The sequence below is a fragment of the Bipolaris victoriae genome (genome assembly GCF_000527765.1).
Source record: "Bipolaris victoriae FI3 unplaced genomic scaffold scaffold_169, whole genome shotgun sequence".
NCBI classification, from domain to species: Eukaryota; Fungi; Ascomycota; class Dothideomycetes; order Pleosporales; family Pleosporaceae; genus Bipolaris; species Bipolaris victoriae.
In genome coordinates this window covers 13,604-31,441 of record NW_014575223.1, presented here as the reverse complement: position 1 = coordinate 31,441, position 17,838 = coordinate 13,604, and the positions used below count along the sequence as shown (strand labels likewise).

Genomic DNA, 17,838 nt, shown 5'->3' with positions numbered 1-17,838 from the left:
CTCGACTCCCTTTGACAGCCGCGCCGCTGAAGCTGCTTTTTCCTCGGCGGACCCTTACCCCGCTCAGGGTGCTCCCAACGGTGGCGATGGTCGCAATGACCCCTTTGCCTTTCTTTCAACCGGCTTTGGCTCTCTTTCCATGAACGATGATCGGCGCAACGTCACTAACCCTGCCAACAAGTCGCCGGCGTAAGTTCACTCGTACATAGGTATCGATCGTCTGGAGCGCGTATCTTGCGGTGCAATTTGATATGGGACGGTTTTTTCGGGTAGGCGTGGGCGTGGGCAAGATTGGCTATGGGTGGAGTTTTACAGCATCGGTCGATTTAAGAGATTCGTGGCATTTGCAGGCTACCTACGGCACGGATGCGTATAGACGGAAAAATCCTCATTTGATGGAGTTCGATACCTGGGATGGCGGGGGTGTTTGGGGATCGACTTGAATTCCTTTTGCAAAAGCTGGGTGGGTGGATAAAAAAAGTACAAATTGGACGGTAGCGAATGCGGGCTTCTAGGAGGTTCTTGGATCTGGGAAGACGATTTCTTCGTACAGCATCTGGGCCTCGAGCTGGTGTTCATTTTCTTCTCTTTTCTTGCTCTTTTTTTTCTCTCTCTTGTTTTCTTGTGCATGCTACAAATTGAATCACAACACATTGCCTTGGCAGTCAAGGTGCTTGTGAAGTAAGGGCGGCTCTCGAAGTATTTCGTGTGTTCTTTTGCGCGGGTTTGTTTCCTTTTTTTCTTCTCCGGAATATTTTCCACCAGTATCTGTCCTAATAATTTGCATTTGTCGTTTTTTTTCGCCCCCGTATGTAGTAGCAGTGAATCAATCTCTAGTGCTGTCTAGTGTCGTAACCGCGTCATGGTGAAATGTGAAGACGATAAGATGCCGCCAGAGGGGGGGGGGGGATGGTTGTACGCATGTAGATCAAGAGAAAGGGAATTATCAAAGAACAGTAACGGTATGTGTGTGTGTGTGTGGGAAAGTTCCCGTAGTAGTAGTAATGCGCGCTCAACCGTAAAGTAATTATCTCGGGGCTTTTTTTTCTTGGTCCCAACAGATGACAACCTAAGCCAAGGGGATTCTACACATTATCAACCCCCTTACCCTCCCCCATCCCTAGTTCGGGGGGTACCGTATTCAGGTAGGACCTTTCGGGTTATCCGACCAACAAGGGGGGAGGATGTGATATCCGATGTTTCCTATTCGACCTTCCCTTTTTTTTCGCCGTTCCCTCTAGTCCGTCTTTCTCTCTCTTTCTCTCTCACACACAAAATATACACAGTACACTCTTAGCGCGCATAATTATGGATGATTGGGGGGGGATTCTGGTAATACCAAGCCAAGTAACTATCTAAGATTGAGGAAGGAGGAAGGAGAGTGGGCTTGGCGGATTCGATCTTGCTTACTTGCTTGCTTGCTTGGGAACCCCCCCCCCTCCCCACGTCGGGGGGATTTTCTGGGTCTGGGCATAACAGAGTCCTAATGTGGTGGACTATGAGGGGGGGTTGCTTATGTGCATTAGGATTACGATAAGGCCGGTATTTTTCTTTTTCTCGATTTCGGGCCGGTTTGATTGTCATGTAAGATGGAGTATGACAATGTAATGTCATGGATTTCGTGTGGGCTGTTTTTGGTATGGACATACTGTATGGGTGTAAGCGTGGAAGGAGCAAAGATGGATCGGTGGTTTGCCTCGATAACGGGCTTCGCCGTCTGTGGTTGGTTGGGATTTTGCTTGGTCATGCAAGGTACGGGTGTTTGTGGAGCTTAGCAGGATTTCTAGCCCGCGCTACGTACAAGCGGGCTAGTTTGTGTCTTTGTCTATGATTAGAGTAGTAAAGCGTAGGAATCTGCGCGGTATCACGACGATGTTCGGGTCATCTATTTTTTGGTGTTGTTATTTCCTTTTTTTCCTCCTCATCTTGGACTGAACCCAAAGTTTTTTTTCGTAACGTGCTAGATGGAAGTTTGTTGAGCACATACACCGTTATGATGACGTGCCCCCTCCCGTATTATCCTAGATTTAACAAACATGTCATCTCACATGTAAGTAAGATATGAATACAAAAGACTTGGCCGTGTTTGACGTGGGCATTAATAAGATGTCTGTGGCGTCTGCGTGGCTCAATTTCCGAAGCAGGTGGATGGCATCTAGGGTGTCCCACGCCCCGTATAAACGGTTGCGCGATTTTTCAATAGTGCGTATATGCGCGATACGGACGGCTGGAGGCTGGGAAACAAGAAAAAGCGGTCTTTGCGACGCGTTGCTCTGAGTCGCATATGTTAGAGATGAATTGTGCTGCTGTTGAAGTTGACGGTTCCACAGGCGTACGTACGTGTGTGTACTGACTGCAATGCGACCAGGACCAGGGCTAGGAAACATACGACGGAAGCCATGTAGTTTGTTAAGATCGCCCAAAGCCTCATGCGCCGATAGGTTACGTGTGCAGCCGTTGTCCCTGAGAGCAGGGGGGACCCAACCAACGACCCACGCTGTCAGACGTCGGCCAGTCTCGCCTTGCCATGCCGTTATCAGTCAGCTTGCCCATGGCGTTAGCGTCTCTAATTTTGACTCTCTAACGTCTAATTTGGCACGGCTAATGAGCTGCTCATCCGTTAGTCGCCTTTACTCAGCTCGCCCGTTTATCCAGCTTTTCTGCGCTATGCTGAGCTTAGGTACGGCCTAGGATGCGCCGGATGCAATTCACCACTCCATCTCGCTCAGTCCGCCCCTGTCCCATAAGCTTTCCACAACCTCACCCAAGATCGGTACCCACGATCTTGTCAAGCATCGTGCTGTCTGCTCTCACACAACCTCTTGTTGAGGCCTAGCATTAGCCCTATACAACCACACAGCATCAAGCTAACCTTGTGCCTTGGACCCGCGCCATGAGTCGGCTCCTCCATAAACGCGGCGGCGTACCCCGTTTGTAGCATCCGCTCGTATTGCAGTTGCATGCTCTGCCACCTTGGGATGACACTGTGGCACCCATGTCACATCATTTCCAGTTATCTCTAGGCGTCCATGGCAGTGTACTTACATGTAATTCGTCCTTTCACTCTCACCTCTCATCTGGCGCTAGCCTCTTGACTTATCTCTCACTGTCTTTCCCGCTCTTCTCTTTCTCCCCAAAGATACCCCGTTTCCTTTCGTTTTCGTGACAATTACTCGCTCTCAAGTGCGGGCCCACCCCCGCCATGCTCGTCACCACCTCACACTCGTTACCGCGACTGCTTGTCCTCCCTCTCTTCCTCTTGATATGCGGCGCCTTCTTCTTCTTTCCCAGGCAATACCATGGTTCCGCTGCCATTCACATCCCCATCCTGACGGGCAAGAACCTCACTGCAGTCAGTTCAACCTTTGACAAGTCTGTTCAAGAATTTTGGTCCGACCTTGCCACTGCTCTGGTTGACGCCCAACCACAATGTGAGCCTTTGCAGCTCGACGATGAGGGCTTCGAAGATATTGTCCACTTCAAGCCGCTTGAACCTCACAGGACACACCCTGATCGGCTGGTCAACTTCACAAAGAATGAAGAGTTGGCCTTGTTCAGAGCGCACTATACTATGCGCAGTTCTGCAAAAGAGCTCGCGTCTAAAGTCCCCTTTGCACAGGGTACTACGGGCATCGTTACTACAGCTAACGCCATGTACATGCCCATCTTTTTGGTCTCACTCCGCTTACTACGCAAGACGGGATGTGATCTGCCGATGGAAGTCTTCATTGACGACTGGAACAAATACGACGCAACAGTGTGCGAGACCGTTCTACCTTCTCTGAACGCCCGTTGCGTTGTCTTATCAAACATTTACGAGACGGCCGCCAACGTCAAACCACCGAGTCACTACCAGTACAAGGCCTTTGCGATCCTATTCTCGTCCTTCCAGCACGTTCTGTTCCTCGACAGCGATGCCTTCCCCTCACAAGACCCGAAAGGTTTATTCTCCGCCGCCCCCTACACGACCCATGGCCTGGTGACCTGGCCCGACTTCTGGGCGCAAACCATCTCGGCGCATTTCTACCACATCGCCGCCATCCCTGAAGTCCCCTCGCAATCGCGCCTCTCAACCGAAAGCGGCCAACTCCTCATGAACAAAGATCTACACCGCGAAACCCTACTCATGATGGTCTACTACAACTACTACGGCCCAGACTTCTACTACATCCTCTTCAGCCAAGGCGCCCCCGGCGCTGGCGACAAAGAGACCTTCACGCAAGCCGCCCTCGCCGTCGGCCTTCCTTTCTACCAAGTCCGCACCGCGCCCATGGCTCTCGGCCGCTTCCTCAACGGCACATACGAAGGCACGGCAATCGGCCAGGCAGACCCCCGTCTCGACTACCAGTACCTACCCCCGATGCGCAACCACATCCACGATCAAGCCCTCTGGCAAGACAAGGATCTCGTCACCCAATCCCAGAGGAATAAGCCGCGTACCGCGCCGAGCAAACCCATCCCGATTTTCATTCATCAGAATAACCTCAAGCTCGACCCGACGCGGCTCCTGAATGATAGGCGACCCTTTGATATGGAGGGCCACTCACATAGGTTGTGGGGCAAGAAAGAAGATATGCAGAAGCAGCTCGGGTACGATGTTGAGCAGCGCATGTGGGAAGTCGTTGTTGAAGAAGGATGCAGAGAAGATGCCCGCGGTGAGAAGTGCAGAAACTTGCGGGCATGGTACAGAGATGTTTTTGGCAATATCGAGGTCGATATGCCACTCAGGTCATGATCTTTTCGAAGAAGCTTTTTTTTTCCTTTTTTTTGGAGCGACTAACTACGACAATTCTTCTTTTTTTACGTCCGGGGAAATTTGGGTGGGGAGGATGAAGGTCAAAAATTTGCCTTTCTTCATCTGCTGCTTGTTTTTTCTCCTTGCGAAGAGAGACACATAACTAATGATTTGTACACAACTTTCGTTGTACATGTTTAATACGGATTTACGACAGATGGTTCAAGTGAGGCAAGAAAAACTTTAGGTAGTAGTTTGTTTTTAGTTTTTGCTTGCTATGTACCGCAATGGTTAGCAGCACGCTGGTTATATACCCGAATTTTTCAACCCGAAAAAATAAAAATAAAAGTAACCATTTTTGAGCGAACGATAGTTCTGTTGAGTTTTTCACGTCATGTAATATGCAAGTATCATGCGTAGAACTGAGAAAGATGACATCGTCGAGTAGAAAGAAAAAGAAAAAGTACAGATAGTAGCAACAGGATATCATAACCGCATAATACATAAAATCATATCTCCCTATCCCACTTTATCCGCCTTGTCCCCTCCCCCCAAAAACGCCATCTACAACACACCCTACCCAAAACCCGTGAGAAAAGATTGACTAAGCAGAATCCTCCATCTCACTCTGCAACAAACTCTCCATAATATCCTCCTCAGTAACCATTGTCCTCCTCCTATCATCCCTGCCCACAATCAACGTGCTATGTTCAGCCACTGACTGCTCTTCCTCTTCATCCTCATCGTCGTCATCGTCATCAGCTTCAAGAGGCATGCGTGTACCCTCCCCTTGCATACCAGCTAACATCGTATCTTCATCCTCATCGTCTTCTTCTTTAACCTTGACGGATTTCTTAGATGGTATCCGGGTCTCAGATGCCTCGGTTGTCTCCGTCTCATCCGGCGCAACAGTAGTGTCGGGAGCAGCCGTCTGGTCATCTGCGTCTTCGTCGGGAGCTTGTGTCGCGTTACCCACTTCGCCCAATCGCTTTGTTAGAGTAGCTTCCATTTTCGCCAGTGCATTACGTTGCGTGGCGTCCGTCCCGATCTTGGCTTCGACGGCTTCGGAAACAAGGCTGTGAAGGGTATGTAGGGGCTCTTCTTCTTCTTCATCTTCACCATTTTGCTCGGTGTTGCTCTTGTAGCTCGGGCCCGATGGAGCGATGAAGAGTTTGCTTAGCAGCGAGAGTAGAGGTTTACGCTCGTCTTTCGAACACGTGCTTGTGAGTGCGCGCTCGAGAATTTCAATGGCGAGTTGGACGTGAGGTTCCTCGGCTTCGGCTGTTGTGCTTGTCTTGCCATCCAGACCGAGTTCGGTTGCGCCAACTACCTTGCGGCCGTCGGTCCATTCGGAAAGGTGGGCAGTGATGACGGGCCAGCCGACCATCTCGTCTATGTCGTCCTCTTCGACATTCTCATCGCGCATGATGAGGAGCTTGGAGATGATGGGGACGGCGATTTCGCCCATGAGCTTAGCGTTCTTTAGCTTACTGTGGCAGAAGACGGGGAGGAAGTAGCTGAGTGCTTGTCGTAGTGCCGGGTTCGTTGCTGTCTCGGGATCAAAGTAGGTCAATGTGAAGGCCTTGAGGATTTCGGCTGTAGGCTGAGGTGGCAGGATACCAAGGAGCAATAGCTTCGAGGCAGCGGTGCATGAGATGAGACTAATGCGCTTATTGTCGGAGGTGAAGGCCTTGAGAAGGATCTTAGTGATAGGGCGGATGCGTGGGTTGGTAATGGGCTCTGCATCTTCAGTCTCGGCGTCTGGGTCCGGGATAGTGGGTGTAAGAAGCTGTGGGTGAGTGATGATCACGTCTGTGAGGACTTGAATGACAATCTCCTTCAGAGCATCATGGCCCTTTGCGAAGCAGTGGAAAAAGAGATCGAGGTTGTTACCTGCAAGATCCTAGTTCTTGTTAGTATATCCCTATAGCAGATATCGAGTCGTAAACTTACTTTACTGAGAAGGGCAGCTAGACCCAAACAGATGACACCTCGCTCTCGGATCATCGCCTGGTGAGCTTGTACGGCCGGGATAATAAGAGTATTGAGGATATTTGTGAGCGACGTATCCGACTCCAAATCGCCCTCCACATTTTGAAGTGTGCATTGCGCGATATGTAAACACTTAGAGTATACCATGACCTCTCGGATCTGTCGCTCTTCTTTCTCTTCTTCAGTGAGGTTTTCTGTGGCTTTGGCAGTCTTGGCCTTGATTAATGGAGCATCCATGTCCACGTCTGATTGTGCAGAGTGGAAGCTTTCTTCAGCATCTCCGCCAGTGACAGTGGCATCATCGGCATCCAAGAGAGAATCTCGAACGTCGGCAATGGCCTCGACAATGAGAGCACAGAAGTCTGACTCGCCTCGACTACCGCAAACCTTGCGTAGAACTTCGATGGAGAGCTTTGTGCACTCTTCGGGCAGTTGAGCCTTGGAAATTGCTTCGCGCATAATGTTGTACATCTGCCTTCGTCCCATCTCATCCGTGTAGTCGAGAGTATGAGCAATGTGAAGGAGCTGCTGGACAACGAAATCCTGTTCCTCAACATCTTCCTGGGCCTCCTCAATCTCTGGATCAGTCTCTTCCATCATTGCGACTTTGTCGACTAGCTCCATAAGCGAATTGAGCTCCCGCTGCAGAACAAAAGCAAACATAGTGACTTCAGGCATCTTGTCCTCAATCATGCTCTGGATTCTGTCATCGTCGGTGCTCTGGCTGTAGTCGTTGAGCGTACGAGCAATGAAAGCCGTCTGCGCATCTAAGTTGTTCCAGAACTCATGATCAAATGTGATATCTCTACGGTAATCCGGTCGGCCATCCCAGAACTGGCGCATGGCTTCATGAGCCATACCGTCCTCCTCACCGGACCGTGTAACATCAATGCGTTCCAATAGCTCGCATAGCGCCTCCAGACTAGGAGGTGCAACATCACCAGGCTTCTTCTCCTCTTCAGTCCGGGTGTCGCGGGATGAAGCGCAATCTTCGAGCCAGCGCTCGCGGAACAGGGTTGCTGCAGCCTTACGGACAATGTCGTCTCGGTCGCGAAGACCCCATCGGATGAGCTTCTCTCGCTCCACAAGCGACATGTGTCGGAAATCGCCCAAAGCCGGTAGGATCTTGCCATAGACTAGCCTTCGAGTAGTCGCATCCATATCACGAGCCCGCTCGAGGATATATCGCAGGGTGGACGGCCAGAGTGGCAGGTTCAACAATACAGCTCGTCGCACTTCGGCACTCGGATCGTTGATCATGATATCCAGAAGCTTGTCTAGAATGCCACCTGCTTCGTCGTCACTGTCTTCCTCATCTTGCTCCTCGTCATCATTCCCGGCAAGGCGGCCCAGTCCAAGAATAGCCTGAACGCGCACCGATGGTTCTTTATCTCGAAGACGCTTCAAGAAACCCAATCTTATCAGGTTGAAAATATCGTCATCGATAGTAGTGAGGCTGTTCACAATATGCGCAACTGTCTGTGTGGCTCGGAACCGGACCGTCTTGTCCTTGGCTGTGAGAAGTCCCAGGATTGTAGTGAGGATGTTGGATGTAAGCCTGCTGGTAGGCGTTTCGTGAAAGGCAGTCGCATCTTCCTCGGACTCTGCGGCAAATATCTGTTGATCTGGCTTTTATCAGTGTTTTGTTTTTCTGACCGGCAGTGCATGACAAACCTTTGTCTGACGCATGCTTCAAGAAGATGCCCAAGAAGCGAATCACTCTGTCGCCTACCGGCTCACTCTTCTTGACGGACATGATTCTAAGCAGACACCTCACAATCTCGGCATTGAACTCCTCCTCGTCAAAATCTTCTTGTTCCTCCTGGCCCTTCTTTCCGCCCTTCTTGCCTGTGTCTGGTGGCTCGAAACAGCATGCTTCCTGGATCTTCCTCAAGTTGACCACCAGCTTCCTTTGTGTGGCCGTCGTCTTTTGTGCGTCGCTGAAGACTTGGGCGATCTGTGTGCGGAGGGTTGTGACGGGGCCCTCATCGGGGATATCAATTGCATTTGCGGATTGTCTTGCAGAGGATCCGCGTGTTGCCCTTGTTGTACCGCCACTGGCTTTGCGGGCTGTGGCTGTGGTCGACCCACGCGGCGCGCGGGTTGAAGGACGTCCGGGCATATTTCGTGTACTGTCAGTAGGATGTGTGGTCGTCTACTGTGGGACGATCATTGGCATCAATTGTCGGTGGTGTTGTTGTTTACGCACACCCCCGCGCGGCAACGGCTCGTGGGAGCAGGGGTCCCGCGTGCAGGGTCCACCTTTGACTGCTTGCGACATCGGGCGAAAGCGCGTTGATTCGCCGACCAGCCGATGGCATCATCTTGAACTTGTACTTGAACTTGACCTTTGCCCCCGGCTTTGTGAGGCAATTCTTCAATTGCAACAATGTTCCGGACAGCTGTGCGAGGCTTCGCGACCTCTGCACGTCGCGGCGCTGAGATCATTGGCTCAGCAGAAGCCCAGCAGACTGCCCTTAATATCTCAAAGGCTCAGGGCATTGGTCAGCGGGGTTTCCTTGATGGTAACATGTTTCCTTACAAAACCCTAGAGCGAAAACATATTGACATATATTCCCAGCTATTGGCAAGACCCCTCTTATCCGTCTAAAGAGGCTCTCTGAAGAAACTGGCTGCAACATTCTCGGAAAAGCAGAGTTCCAAAACCCAGGCGGCTCAGTCAAGGACCGCGCTGCCCTCTTCGTCGTCGAGAATGCCGAACGCCAAGGTCTCTTGAAGCCCGGTGGTACCGTCATCGAAGGTACAGCTGGAAACACTGGTATCGGTCTTGCGCACGTCTGCCGCTCAAAGGGTTATAAACTCGTCATCTACATGCCCAACACCCAGTCGCAGGGCAAGATTGATCTGCTAAGACTGCTGGGCGCTGAAGTGTACCCTGTACCCGCTGTCGCATTCGAAAACCCCGAAAACTACAACCACCAAGCAAAGCGACACGCGGAAAGGCTGGACAACGCAGTATGGACAAACCAGTTCGACAACGTGGCGAACCGACAGGCGCATATCGAGACCACAGGACCGGAGATTTGGGCCCAGACGGGAGGAAAACTTGACGCTTTTACTTGCGCCACAGGCACGGGAGGCAGTCTGGCTGGTGTGACAAGGTATCTCAAAGAGAAGAGTGACGGAAAGGTCAAGAGCTTTTTGGCAGATCCACCAGGCTCCGTGCTGCACTCCTACATTCAGAGTGGTGGCAAGCTCACAGAGCGATCTGGTGGTTCCATAACAGAGGGTATCGGCCAAGGCCGTGTAACAGACAACCTGAAGCCAGACATTGATCTCCTTGACGGCTCTGTACACATTAGCGATGAGAAGACCATTGAAATGGTGTACAGATGTCTAGATGAGGAGGGTCTCTATTTGGGCGCTAGCTCATGTCTAAACGTTGTTGCAGCCAAGGAAGTAGCTGAGAAGCTGGGTAAGGGATCAACAGTCGTCACACTGCTGTGTGATGGCGCATACCGATATGCCGACCGTCTGTTCTCCAAGAAGTGGCTGGAACAGAAAAAGTTATACGATGCTATACCCGAACACTTGCGCAAGTACATTGTACTGGAGTAGGTTACCAAGTACATACAAAATAGAAACAACATAAGTCTACGAGAAACATGTGCCTCTATCCCCGAGACCGTCTTCTTTGTTTACTTCTACTTCTACATCTACAACTACACTTTCTCATATACCCACTAATATGCTTAAATCATCGGGCCTCCGCTCGCGAACCCATTCACAACCGCCGTCATAAGCTGATTCGCAATCGCCGTCTTAGGTGGCAACCTCAGCCCACCCTCTTTATACTCGGGCCCAGCACCCTCTCCCAGCCCACTCGTCCCCACACGCAACGCCTCCCTAACCTCCTCAGCCGTAAACCACTTTGCGTCTTCCAATTCGGCATCGTGGCCCAGATGAATGGTCTCCCCCTCCGGAATCGCCTGGCCAACCGCACCAATCATAAGGTTAGCAGGGTACGGCCATGGCTGTGTAGAGTGAATAACCACACGACCAAGATGGATACCGGATTCCTCCCAGACCTCGCGACGGACGGCTTCCTCGACGCTCTCGGCTGGCTCGAGAAATCCAGCGAGGGTAGAATACCAGTTCGGGGGCCACCGCTTTTGACGACCAAGAAGGATCTTTTTGCCGTCGGCGGACACGACCGCCATGATGACGGTGGGGTCAGTACGTGGGAAAGAGAGATTGGAGATGCCAGTACGAGTAGCGCAGGGTGGTCGCTCGCCTTGATCAATGCTGGATGCAATGTCCTTGGGCGGACATGTACGCTTGAACCCGGCGTTGACAGAGAGCGTCTTGTAGCCGCATGAGGCGCAGAAGGGGTTTCGGGCGTTCCAGTCGAGGAGGTGGCGGGCTTCGGCGTAGATAGCCGCTGTTGCGTGTTAGTTGCCGAGTTACTTCTGTGTTGAAAATGTATAGTATGAGAGAATGATGATTGCGTACCTTCTTCGGCGGGCAGACTCATATGCATCCGTCCCTTGCTGAACTCCAATCCCTGCTCTTCGAACTTCTTGATCAACTCCTCTGCCTTTTCCTTGACGCTTTCTTGCGGCGTGACATCTACGGCGAACCACGGCTGGCCCTTGTAATGCTCCTTGTACTTGAAGCCATCTTTCCTCTCATCCAGTCCCAAAAAGATAATCTGCGGCGTATACAGAGTTGAATTGTACTGCGCAATGACATCCTCCTCGGACTTCTCAAACGGGTTGTCGCCAATGATTGGCTTAACATCCGAGAAAGTACAGCGAGCAAGCTCGGTGGCTGACTTGACGAGCGGCTCGAGTTTATTGAAGAGAAGGAAAGTAGAAGATGGGTGGTGTAGTGCCGAAGACAGAAATTGGTGGTCGGGACGAAGGAAACCCACACGATTTAATGGAGACCCTGCATGCCAGTGTTAGAGATAAGCGTCTCCAAGAGTAGATAGGCCGCGTGTCTTCGTACCAGAGAAGTAATTGGCTACTTCCTTTCCAAACTTGCGGCTCAGCATCGAATCGACTCCCGGGTGTGCTGGCTCAGGGAGGTCTGGCTGCGGTAGCATTGTACTAAACTATAGACAATGTGATCTGACACTCTTATCGTGTCGGAGAGTGGCGGAGAAGGAGGAGGAAGCCAATGTATATCTATAAGTATACAGAAAATAATCCTTTAAATGTGCAAATGCAAGGCTTGAAACTAGCTCAAACGGACAAAGTTATCGCGAACACCCGAAGACGAAGTGCAGGAGAAAAACAAAACCAGCGCTTGACGTAGTGTATATGCACTCTACTTTGCCGTCGTACCCCACAGACGAGGGGGCCGCTAATCGGCTCGACATTACAAACCCGCCAGCACGCTTGTTCCGACACCTCGGTCCACGTTCCGAAGCTTATCGATTAGTTTATTTGAACTTCTGGCATCATCACCCCAGCACACGACGTATCGATGGAACAAAGACGGCAGCCATGAGTCAATTCCAAGTATGTACACACACACCCCTCGTCGATTTCCACAACAAGCGCAATAGGGAGTAGATCTGTGCGACTGACCACGCCTTTTGTCTAGTTTGGCGCAGACTCGCGCTCTGGATCCAGCGACGACTCTGATGACGACAACATCTCTACTCTTCCCTTTGCGACACCGCTCCGCCGCTCCGATTTCCTCGTTCCAGACTTCTCGCCTGCAAGTTATCTTTCTACCCTACATAACCGCCACCAAACGCTCGAGGACCTACGCTCAGAGTTGCGCTCGCGATCCCAGCTTCTATCCAAAGAGCTTCTCGACCTCGTCAATTCAAACTACCAAGACTTTTTGAACTTGGGAAACAGCTTGAATGGCGGCGAGGAAAAGGTGGAAGAAGTCAGGGTGGGGCTGCTGGGCTTCCGAAAGGAGATTGATGGATTGATGAATGTAGTCGGCAAGCGAGAGGAAGAGGTGCGCGAGCTACTAGAAGAAAAGCGCGATGTCAGGCATAAAATCGAAGTCGGCAGACGGCTCATAGACTACGACGCTAGGCTCAAGGAGTTGGAGGCCGAGCTCATGATTGAGACGTTGGGTAAAGAGCCTATTATAGTCGGGGAAGAGGTCTCGGATAGCGACGAGGATGAGGATGAAGACGAAGAGGAGGGAAGCTACACTATTTCCGTCGCAAAATTAAGACGAAATGTAGTACAGTACCAGTTGCTGCTGGGGTTGGAAAAAGAACTAGATGAGCATCCTTTTGTCGCAGCGCAGGCTGCAAGAAAGACAAAAGTGCGGACTACATTATTGATGGACTTGAATACCGCACTACGGCAGGCGAAGAGCGCGGGAGCAGACGGATCAGGGCGCGTCATGAAGATTATGAAGATTTACGCGGACATGGAGGAATCGGCAGAAGCTGTCAAACTTCTCAAGACATTAAAGTCATCATAATGGGAGATCTTGACACCAGCATAGCGACGGCGTTCGGTATGGTACATTGTTCATACACCCACTCCTAGGGCTACATCTACAAAGGTCCACTCAGCTCCTTTGGTGCTATCGAATTGGGTCCTCTAAATTCTCCGCTCAATGTGAAACCTGGCGCATTGGTCGAGCTGAGTACTACCTCGTGAATTTCCTTGCCAATCCGGTCGCTCAATTGTGCCATGTCCTTCTTGAGCGCCTCCATGAATGCTTTGATATTTCTTTGCATCTCGTCTGGCGTGAATCCCAACTGTCCTATTGCCATGCGAACAACGCCTAGACGTTCCCTATATTCGCTTCCTCCCACCATGTTCCTCACACTTGTACCCACTTGCGTGACTACTGTGCCAGTCTTTGTGCTGGGCATCAAGCCCTTGGGACCCAACACTCGTCCTAGCCCCGCCTTGTTCATCTTCTGTAGACTGTCGATGTGGCATATGCACCTGTCGAATTCAACAATACCTTCCTTGATTTGGTTGAAGATTTCGTCTTCGCCGACAAGCGTGGCGCCCGCAGCGCGAGCTTCAGTGGCGGCCTTGGAGTCTGGTGCGGCAATGACACAGATCCGTATGTCGGTCTTGACGGGATGTGGGAGTCGTAAGCGGTTTCGCACAACGGGACCGTTCTTCAGCGTGCGCAAGCGAACATGCATCTCGTATTTTGAGGAGGAGGGGTTACGGCCTACTTCGAAGGCGCGGATATATCTATTCCCCCGTTAACACCTGCCCTTGCCATTGGCGGCACTCCAGAGCCCTAGCCAGAGACTTACTGCATCGCATCTATCAGCGAGAATTGGTCTGCCTGCTTCAAGTCATATTGCAGGAATGTGTTCCGCGTCTTCTTCTTTTTCTTCGGCTGTGCTTTGGTCGTTGCGCATCGTATCGTCTGGTATGGCAATGCAGCAATGCGCGGTACTTCGGATCGCGCAGCGGCAATTGATGAGGTCGCGAGCCGGCCCAAAGGCGCTATTAACGATCGTGGGTGTGCCATTGCGGCGTTGGAGATATCGGTGGTGGCTGCGGTGGTGCCAAAAGTTCGGCCGGAGATTCGGGAGTGCCAAGACATGGCTGCGCTAACAAAACGTCGCGTATGCTTCAACTGTCACTGAGTTGATGGCTGTATATCATTTGTTTTACATAGCGAAATTCATATTAATTTGCAGATGAAGGATATTCATGAATTGGCTTTTTGGATATTCGGGGTCGATAAAACCACCTTCTCACTTTTCGCAGAAGAAGTAATCAGTGTGCATAAGTGAGCAAGCAAAAACATCTAACTTGTGCATGAGTAGATGTTACCAGTAGTAATAGTACTGCATCTACTATGCGTGACTTATGCTAGACAAATTAACAGAGAAGTCTTGTTCTGTGTGAGGATTCATGCGTAATGAAAGAATAAATCGTGGGAGCTGGTTCACATATTAGCAGAGATCCTAACTCTACGAAGACAATCTGAGTCATTCATTTTCGACAATACAACTCGTATTGCAATTTAAGGCCAACTCTGCTCATAATCGTGGTATACCGATGTTAGCCTTGAATCTTCGGAATAACTAACCCAAAACTCAAGGGCGCTTTGCCGTTTTCCATCCTTACTGCGCTTCACGAACGCCTATTGGCCAGAATACGGAATAGTCCATTCCGGCACGTCTGCCTGAAATCCTAGGAAATCCTAGGAGAACATATGTATATATAGTCGTTCCATGTTGATGGCAAATCTATATTCACTCATCTTTCAAGTATCTTAAGCATCATGGACCAAACTTTGTTCACGCCACAGCTGAAGTTGACGCTCATTACAACGGCAGAAAGAGGGAGCCAAGAACTTGAATGGCTACATGAGTTGCGCAGCGATGAAAAAGCTACATGGTGGAGGTAAGTAGTCACTGCCTATCTTCTCTGCACACTAGACCTTTGTCTGCTCTTATTCTATACAATAAAGCCAAATTTCCAAAAAGGACCGAAACTAATCCTCCAAAAAGTATCTATGGCCGGTCAAAGACAATCGAAGACACCGAGAAGACCATGAAAGGAGCACTGCCAACCACAACCAACGACGGCGAAGAGAAATCCTACCGGGCCGTCTACGCCGTCCATGAACTACTCGCTCCAAACAGCAACCCAGCCAGTCAAGAAGACATCCCCACACGAATGATCGGACTCATCACTCTCCGCTCCATCGACAAGGGCAGTCTCCCTTTACCACCTCATATATTCCCTGACTCAGTCCACTCCCCTGATTGTCTAGCCGTCGAGCTTGGATACCAATTCCTGCCAGCCGCATGGGGCAAAGGATTCGCAACACAATCCGTAACAAAAGTCCTCGACGCTTGCCAACGCGAGCAAAAGTTCTGGGACAACTACCAAAAGGTGTTTGTTCGGGCGATTGTGAATGGCGAGAATCCGGCTAGTAGACGCGTTATGGTCAAGTGCGGTATGAAGGAGCTGGCGGTGCATGTTTGGGACGGTGATGGCATATGGCTTGCGGGCAAGTGGAGGACTACTGATGACCTTCATATTTTTGGGAAGTTTGTGAGGGAGTGAGAGGGGGGGGGGGTTTCGGTTTGCTGATGCGCTGTATACAGTGATGGTGTTTAGTCAATACAAAACTATTGACCTTGCCGCGTAGACTTGATCAGATACTGGGTTTAATCTACGTTGCATCACCAAGTCAATCCATAAGAAAATTAACTTTTGGTTTGCTACAAACAACTATTCATGTGATTGCTCTCGTAGCCACTTTCCCAAAACATCCGTCATAATCGCATGCGTCCGGCTGGTCAAATGCCCTGAGTTATACCAAAAGTAGGTATCTAATTCCGTGCATCCATATTTTCCTGGGTCAGTCAGAACATCTGGTTGATTGTACCCCGGGCAATACCCCGTCACGTTCTTGAACCCATACTCCTGATATCGATCCAACACATCATTCAGAACAGTATTAACATCGAATTGCAGAACCGCCGCATCGCAATGCTTTTCCGCAAACCCGTCTGCGTAGCTGGCCTGGATATTGTTGAATAAGTCCACAAGCGACGCATTGACGTTAGGTGTACCCGGTCCACGGTCCAAAGGCGGGAGATTCATGAACAAAAAGTTCCTATATCCCAGCTCGTACACCTTTTCCACATTCTTGAAAACGTTTTTCTGCACTTTCTTATAGGCTGGCGCAAAAGTAGCGTTTCTACCCTGTGTAGCGACGAGATCGTTGATGTCGTTGATACCGATCCAAACGGCTACCAGCGCGTGCTTCTTATCCAAATGAATAGATTTGAGCGCGGGGTTACTGTAGGAAATGAATTGCTCGACTTGGCGCTCCAGTGAAACAGTGTGGTTATGGTGAAGTGGTGTGAAGCCAGCTTCCTCAATCGTGTTGGCGCCTGCGTAAGCAAAGTCCCAAAGCTGGATGTCGCATTCTTGCGGATCATGTAGCCCGTCTTCTACACCGCAGTCAGTCAGAAACTCGACCCAGTTAGGTCCACCTTCTGCTGTTCCGGTAAGGTTCTGCACAATGCGGTTGGAAAAGAGTTGCGCGGGTGTAAAGGGTAGATTTAATTCGTCGCCGATGAAGGAGTAGTTGGGGTGGCCGAGGGTGCCTTGAATGAATGTGTAGCTGTCGCCAAGAGCTATCAGAGAGTCGATGGTAGACCAGTCGAAAGTAGTCTTTTTGGTACTCGGAGATACCGGTGTCGCTGCTGCGATACTAGCGCATGTGGCCAACGCGAGACACGAAGTTGTGGATAGCTTCATGGCAGCCAAACATAATCATGAACAAGAGGTTTGTTTGCTATGCTCATATTCGACATACATTCAGCTATAAATGACTACCATAACTTTGTGTTTATCCACGCGGGGTTCGGATAATAGTGAGGCTACGGGTCAATTGTGTCCGAAGGAGAGTGACTCGGATAATTTAGCCATGGATCTACCTAGGTTAGAACAGGCCCAGTTAGGGCATAAGGAAATCAGGGTAACCGTAACAAATTGTAGTATATATGTGTGGTAGCCTCTCTTTACAGGTAGAATATTATAACATTTAGTGATACTGATATCTCCCAACGATGAGTTAAATCTATGTTCATTCGACAGTGATTTAATGGGTAGTATCTACACAATACTCTTTTTATTCTCCCTTTCTTTTGCGTTCTTCGCTCACGTTAATAGACATGATGAACAATCACTTGTGCATCATTATTTTGTGATTGGTGGACTCTACCCCACACTTACTTATCATAACTCGCTGCTTAGTATTGAAGAAGTTGATTGGTTACGTAGCTTAGACTGAAGCGGGGGTTACCTAACGAATCATAGTCAAGTACTACATAACCAAGGAACTGTCTACCATGCACTCTTCACCAGTCTGCTATGTTCCATCACGAGGGTCAACCAACGTGCTTGCTGTGTCACTGTGCTGTCCAGCCAGATGAACACGTCGCAGCGGGTATGTATTTCTCAAATTCCAAGACAGATAACTTACTAGCGAAAGCCTTACATGACACCCAGCAACCTTTGTTTCCCCTGTGCAGACGATTGTTTTGCCAAAAAACAGTTTGTTATCACTGTTCGTTAACTAGAGGTCCGAGATCTCACTGCATTCATCGTGATTGCTATCAATATTACCGCCGTCTCTTTCCCGAATCACAACGGCTACGACTTCGG

General features: G+C 50.2%; 8 protein-coding genes across 8 annotated transcripts; 4 read left to right on the top strand and 4 right to left on the bottom strand.

Annotated features, from left to right (window-relative positions):
- Positions 1–3,202: 3,202 nt before the first annotated feature.
- On the top strand, positions 3,203–4,735 carry COCVIDRAFT_20878 (glycosyltransferase family 71 protein; the record flags this gene model as incomplete). Its single annotated transcript, XM_014695257.1, has 1 exon — positions 3,203–4,735. One exon carries the CDS (start codon positions 3,203–3,205, stop codon positions 4,733–4,735), a length of 1,533 nt encoding a protein of 510 aa, XP_014550743.1.
- Positions 4,736–5,339: 604 nt separating this feature from the next.
- COCVIDRAFT_31595 (hypothetical protein) lies at positions 5,340–8,849 on the bottom strand (the record flags this gene model as incomplete). Its single annotated transcript, XM_014695266.1, has 3 exons — positions 5,340–6,638; positions 6,689–8,352; positions 8,402–8,849. 3 exons carry the CDS (start codon positions 8,847–8,849, stop codon positions 5,340–5,342), a joined length of 3,411 nt encoding a protein of 1,136 aa, XP_014550752.1.
- A 267-nt stretch (positions 8,850–9,116) lies between these two features.
- COCVIDRAFT_31594 (hypothetical protein) lies at positions 9,117–10,306 on the top strand (the record flags this gene model as incomplete). Its single annotated transcript, XM_014695265.1, has 2 exons — positions 9,117–9,252; positions 9,309–10,306. The coding sequence occupies 2 exons, from the start codon at positions 9,117–9,119 to the stop codon at positions 10,304–10,306; spliced, it is 1,134 nt and encodes a 377-aa protein (XP_014550751.1).
- A 134-nt stretch (positions 10,307–10,440) lies between these two features.
- On the bottom strand, positions 10,441–11,795 carry COCVIDRAFT_114713 (hypothetical protein; the record flags this gene model as incomplete). Its single annotated transcript, XM_014695264.1, has 3 exons — positions 10,441–11,129; positions 11,201–11,638; positions 11,699–11,795. The coding sequence occupies 3 exons, from the start codon at positions 11,793–11,795 to the stop codon at positions 10,441–10,443; spliced, it is 1,224 nt and encodes a 407-aa protein (XP_014550750.1).
- Positions 11,796–12,198: 403 nt separating this feature from the next.
- COCVIDRAFT_31592 (hypothetical protein) lies at positions 12,199–13,147 on the top strand (the record flags this gene model as incomplete). The annotated part of the gene is made up of 2 exons (XM_014695263.1): positions 12,199–12,213; positions 12,299–13,147. The coding sequence occupies 2 exons, from the start codon at positions 12,199–12,201 to the stop codon at positions 13,145–13,147; spliced, it is 864 nt and encodes a 287-aa protein (XP_014550749.1).
- Positions 13,148–13,223: 76 nt separating this feature from the next.
- Positions 13,224–14,170, bottom strand: COCVIDRAFT_114673 (hypothetical protein; the record flags this gene model as incomplete). The annotated part of the gene is made up of 2 exons (XM_014695262.1): positions 13,224–13,884; positions 13,950–14,170. 2 exons carry the CDS (start codon positions 14,168–14,170, stop codon positions 13,224–13,226), a joined length of 882 nt encoding a protein of 293 aa, XP_014550748.1.
- A 762-nt stretch (positions 14,171–14,932) lies between these two features.
- COCVIDRAFT_20872 (hypothetical protein) lies at positions 14,933–15,723 on the top strand (the record flags this gene model as incomplete). The annotated part of the gene is made up of 2 exons (XM_014695256.1): positions 14,933–15,054; positions 15,162–15,723. 2 exons carry the CDS (start codon positions 14,933–14,935, stop codon positions 15,721–15,723), a joined length of 684 nt encoding a protein of 227 aa, XP_014550742.1.
- A 168-nt stretch (positions 15,724–15,891) lies between these two features.
- On the bottom strand, positions 15,892–16,929 carry COCVIDRAFT_114679 (carbohydrate esterase family 16 protein; the record flags this gene model as incomplete). The annotated part of the gene is made up of 1 exon (XM_014695261.1): positions 15,892–16,929. One exon carries the CDS (start codon positions 16,927–16,929, stop codon positions 15,892–15,894), a length of 1,038 nt encoding a protein of 345 aa, XP_014550747.1.
- Positions 16,930–17,838: the final 909 nt, after the last annotated feature.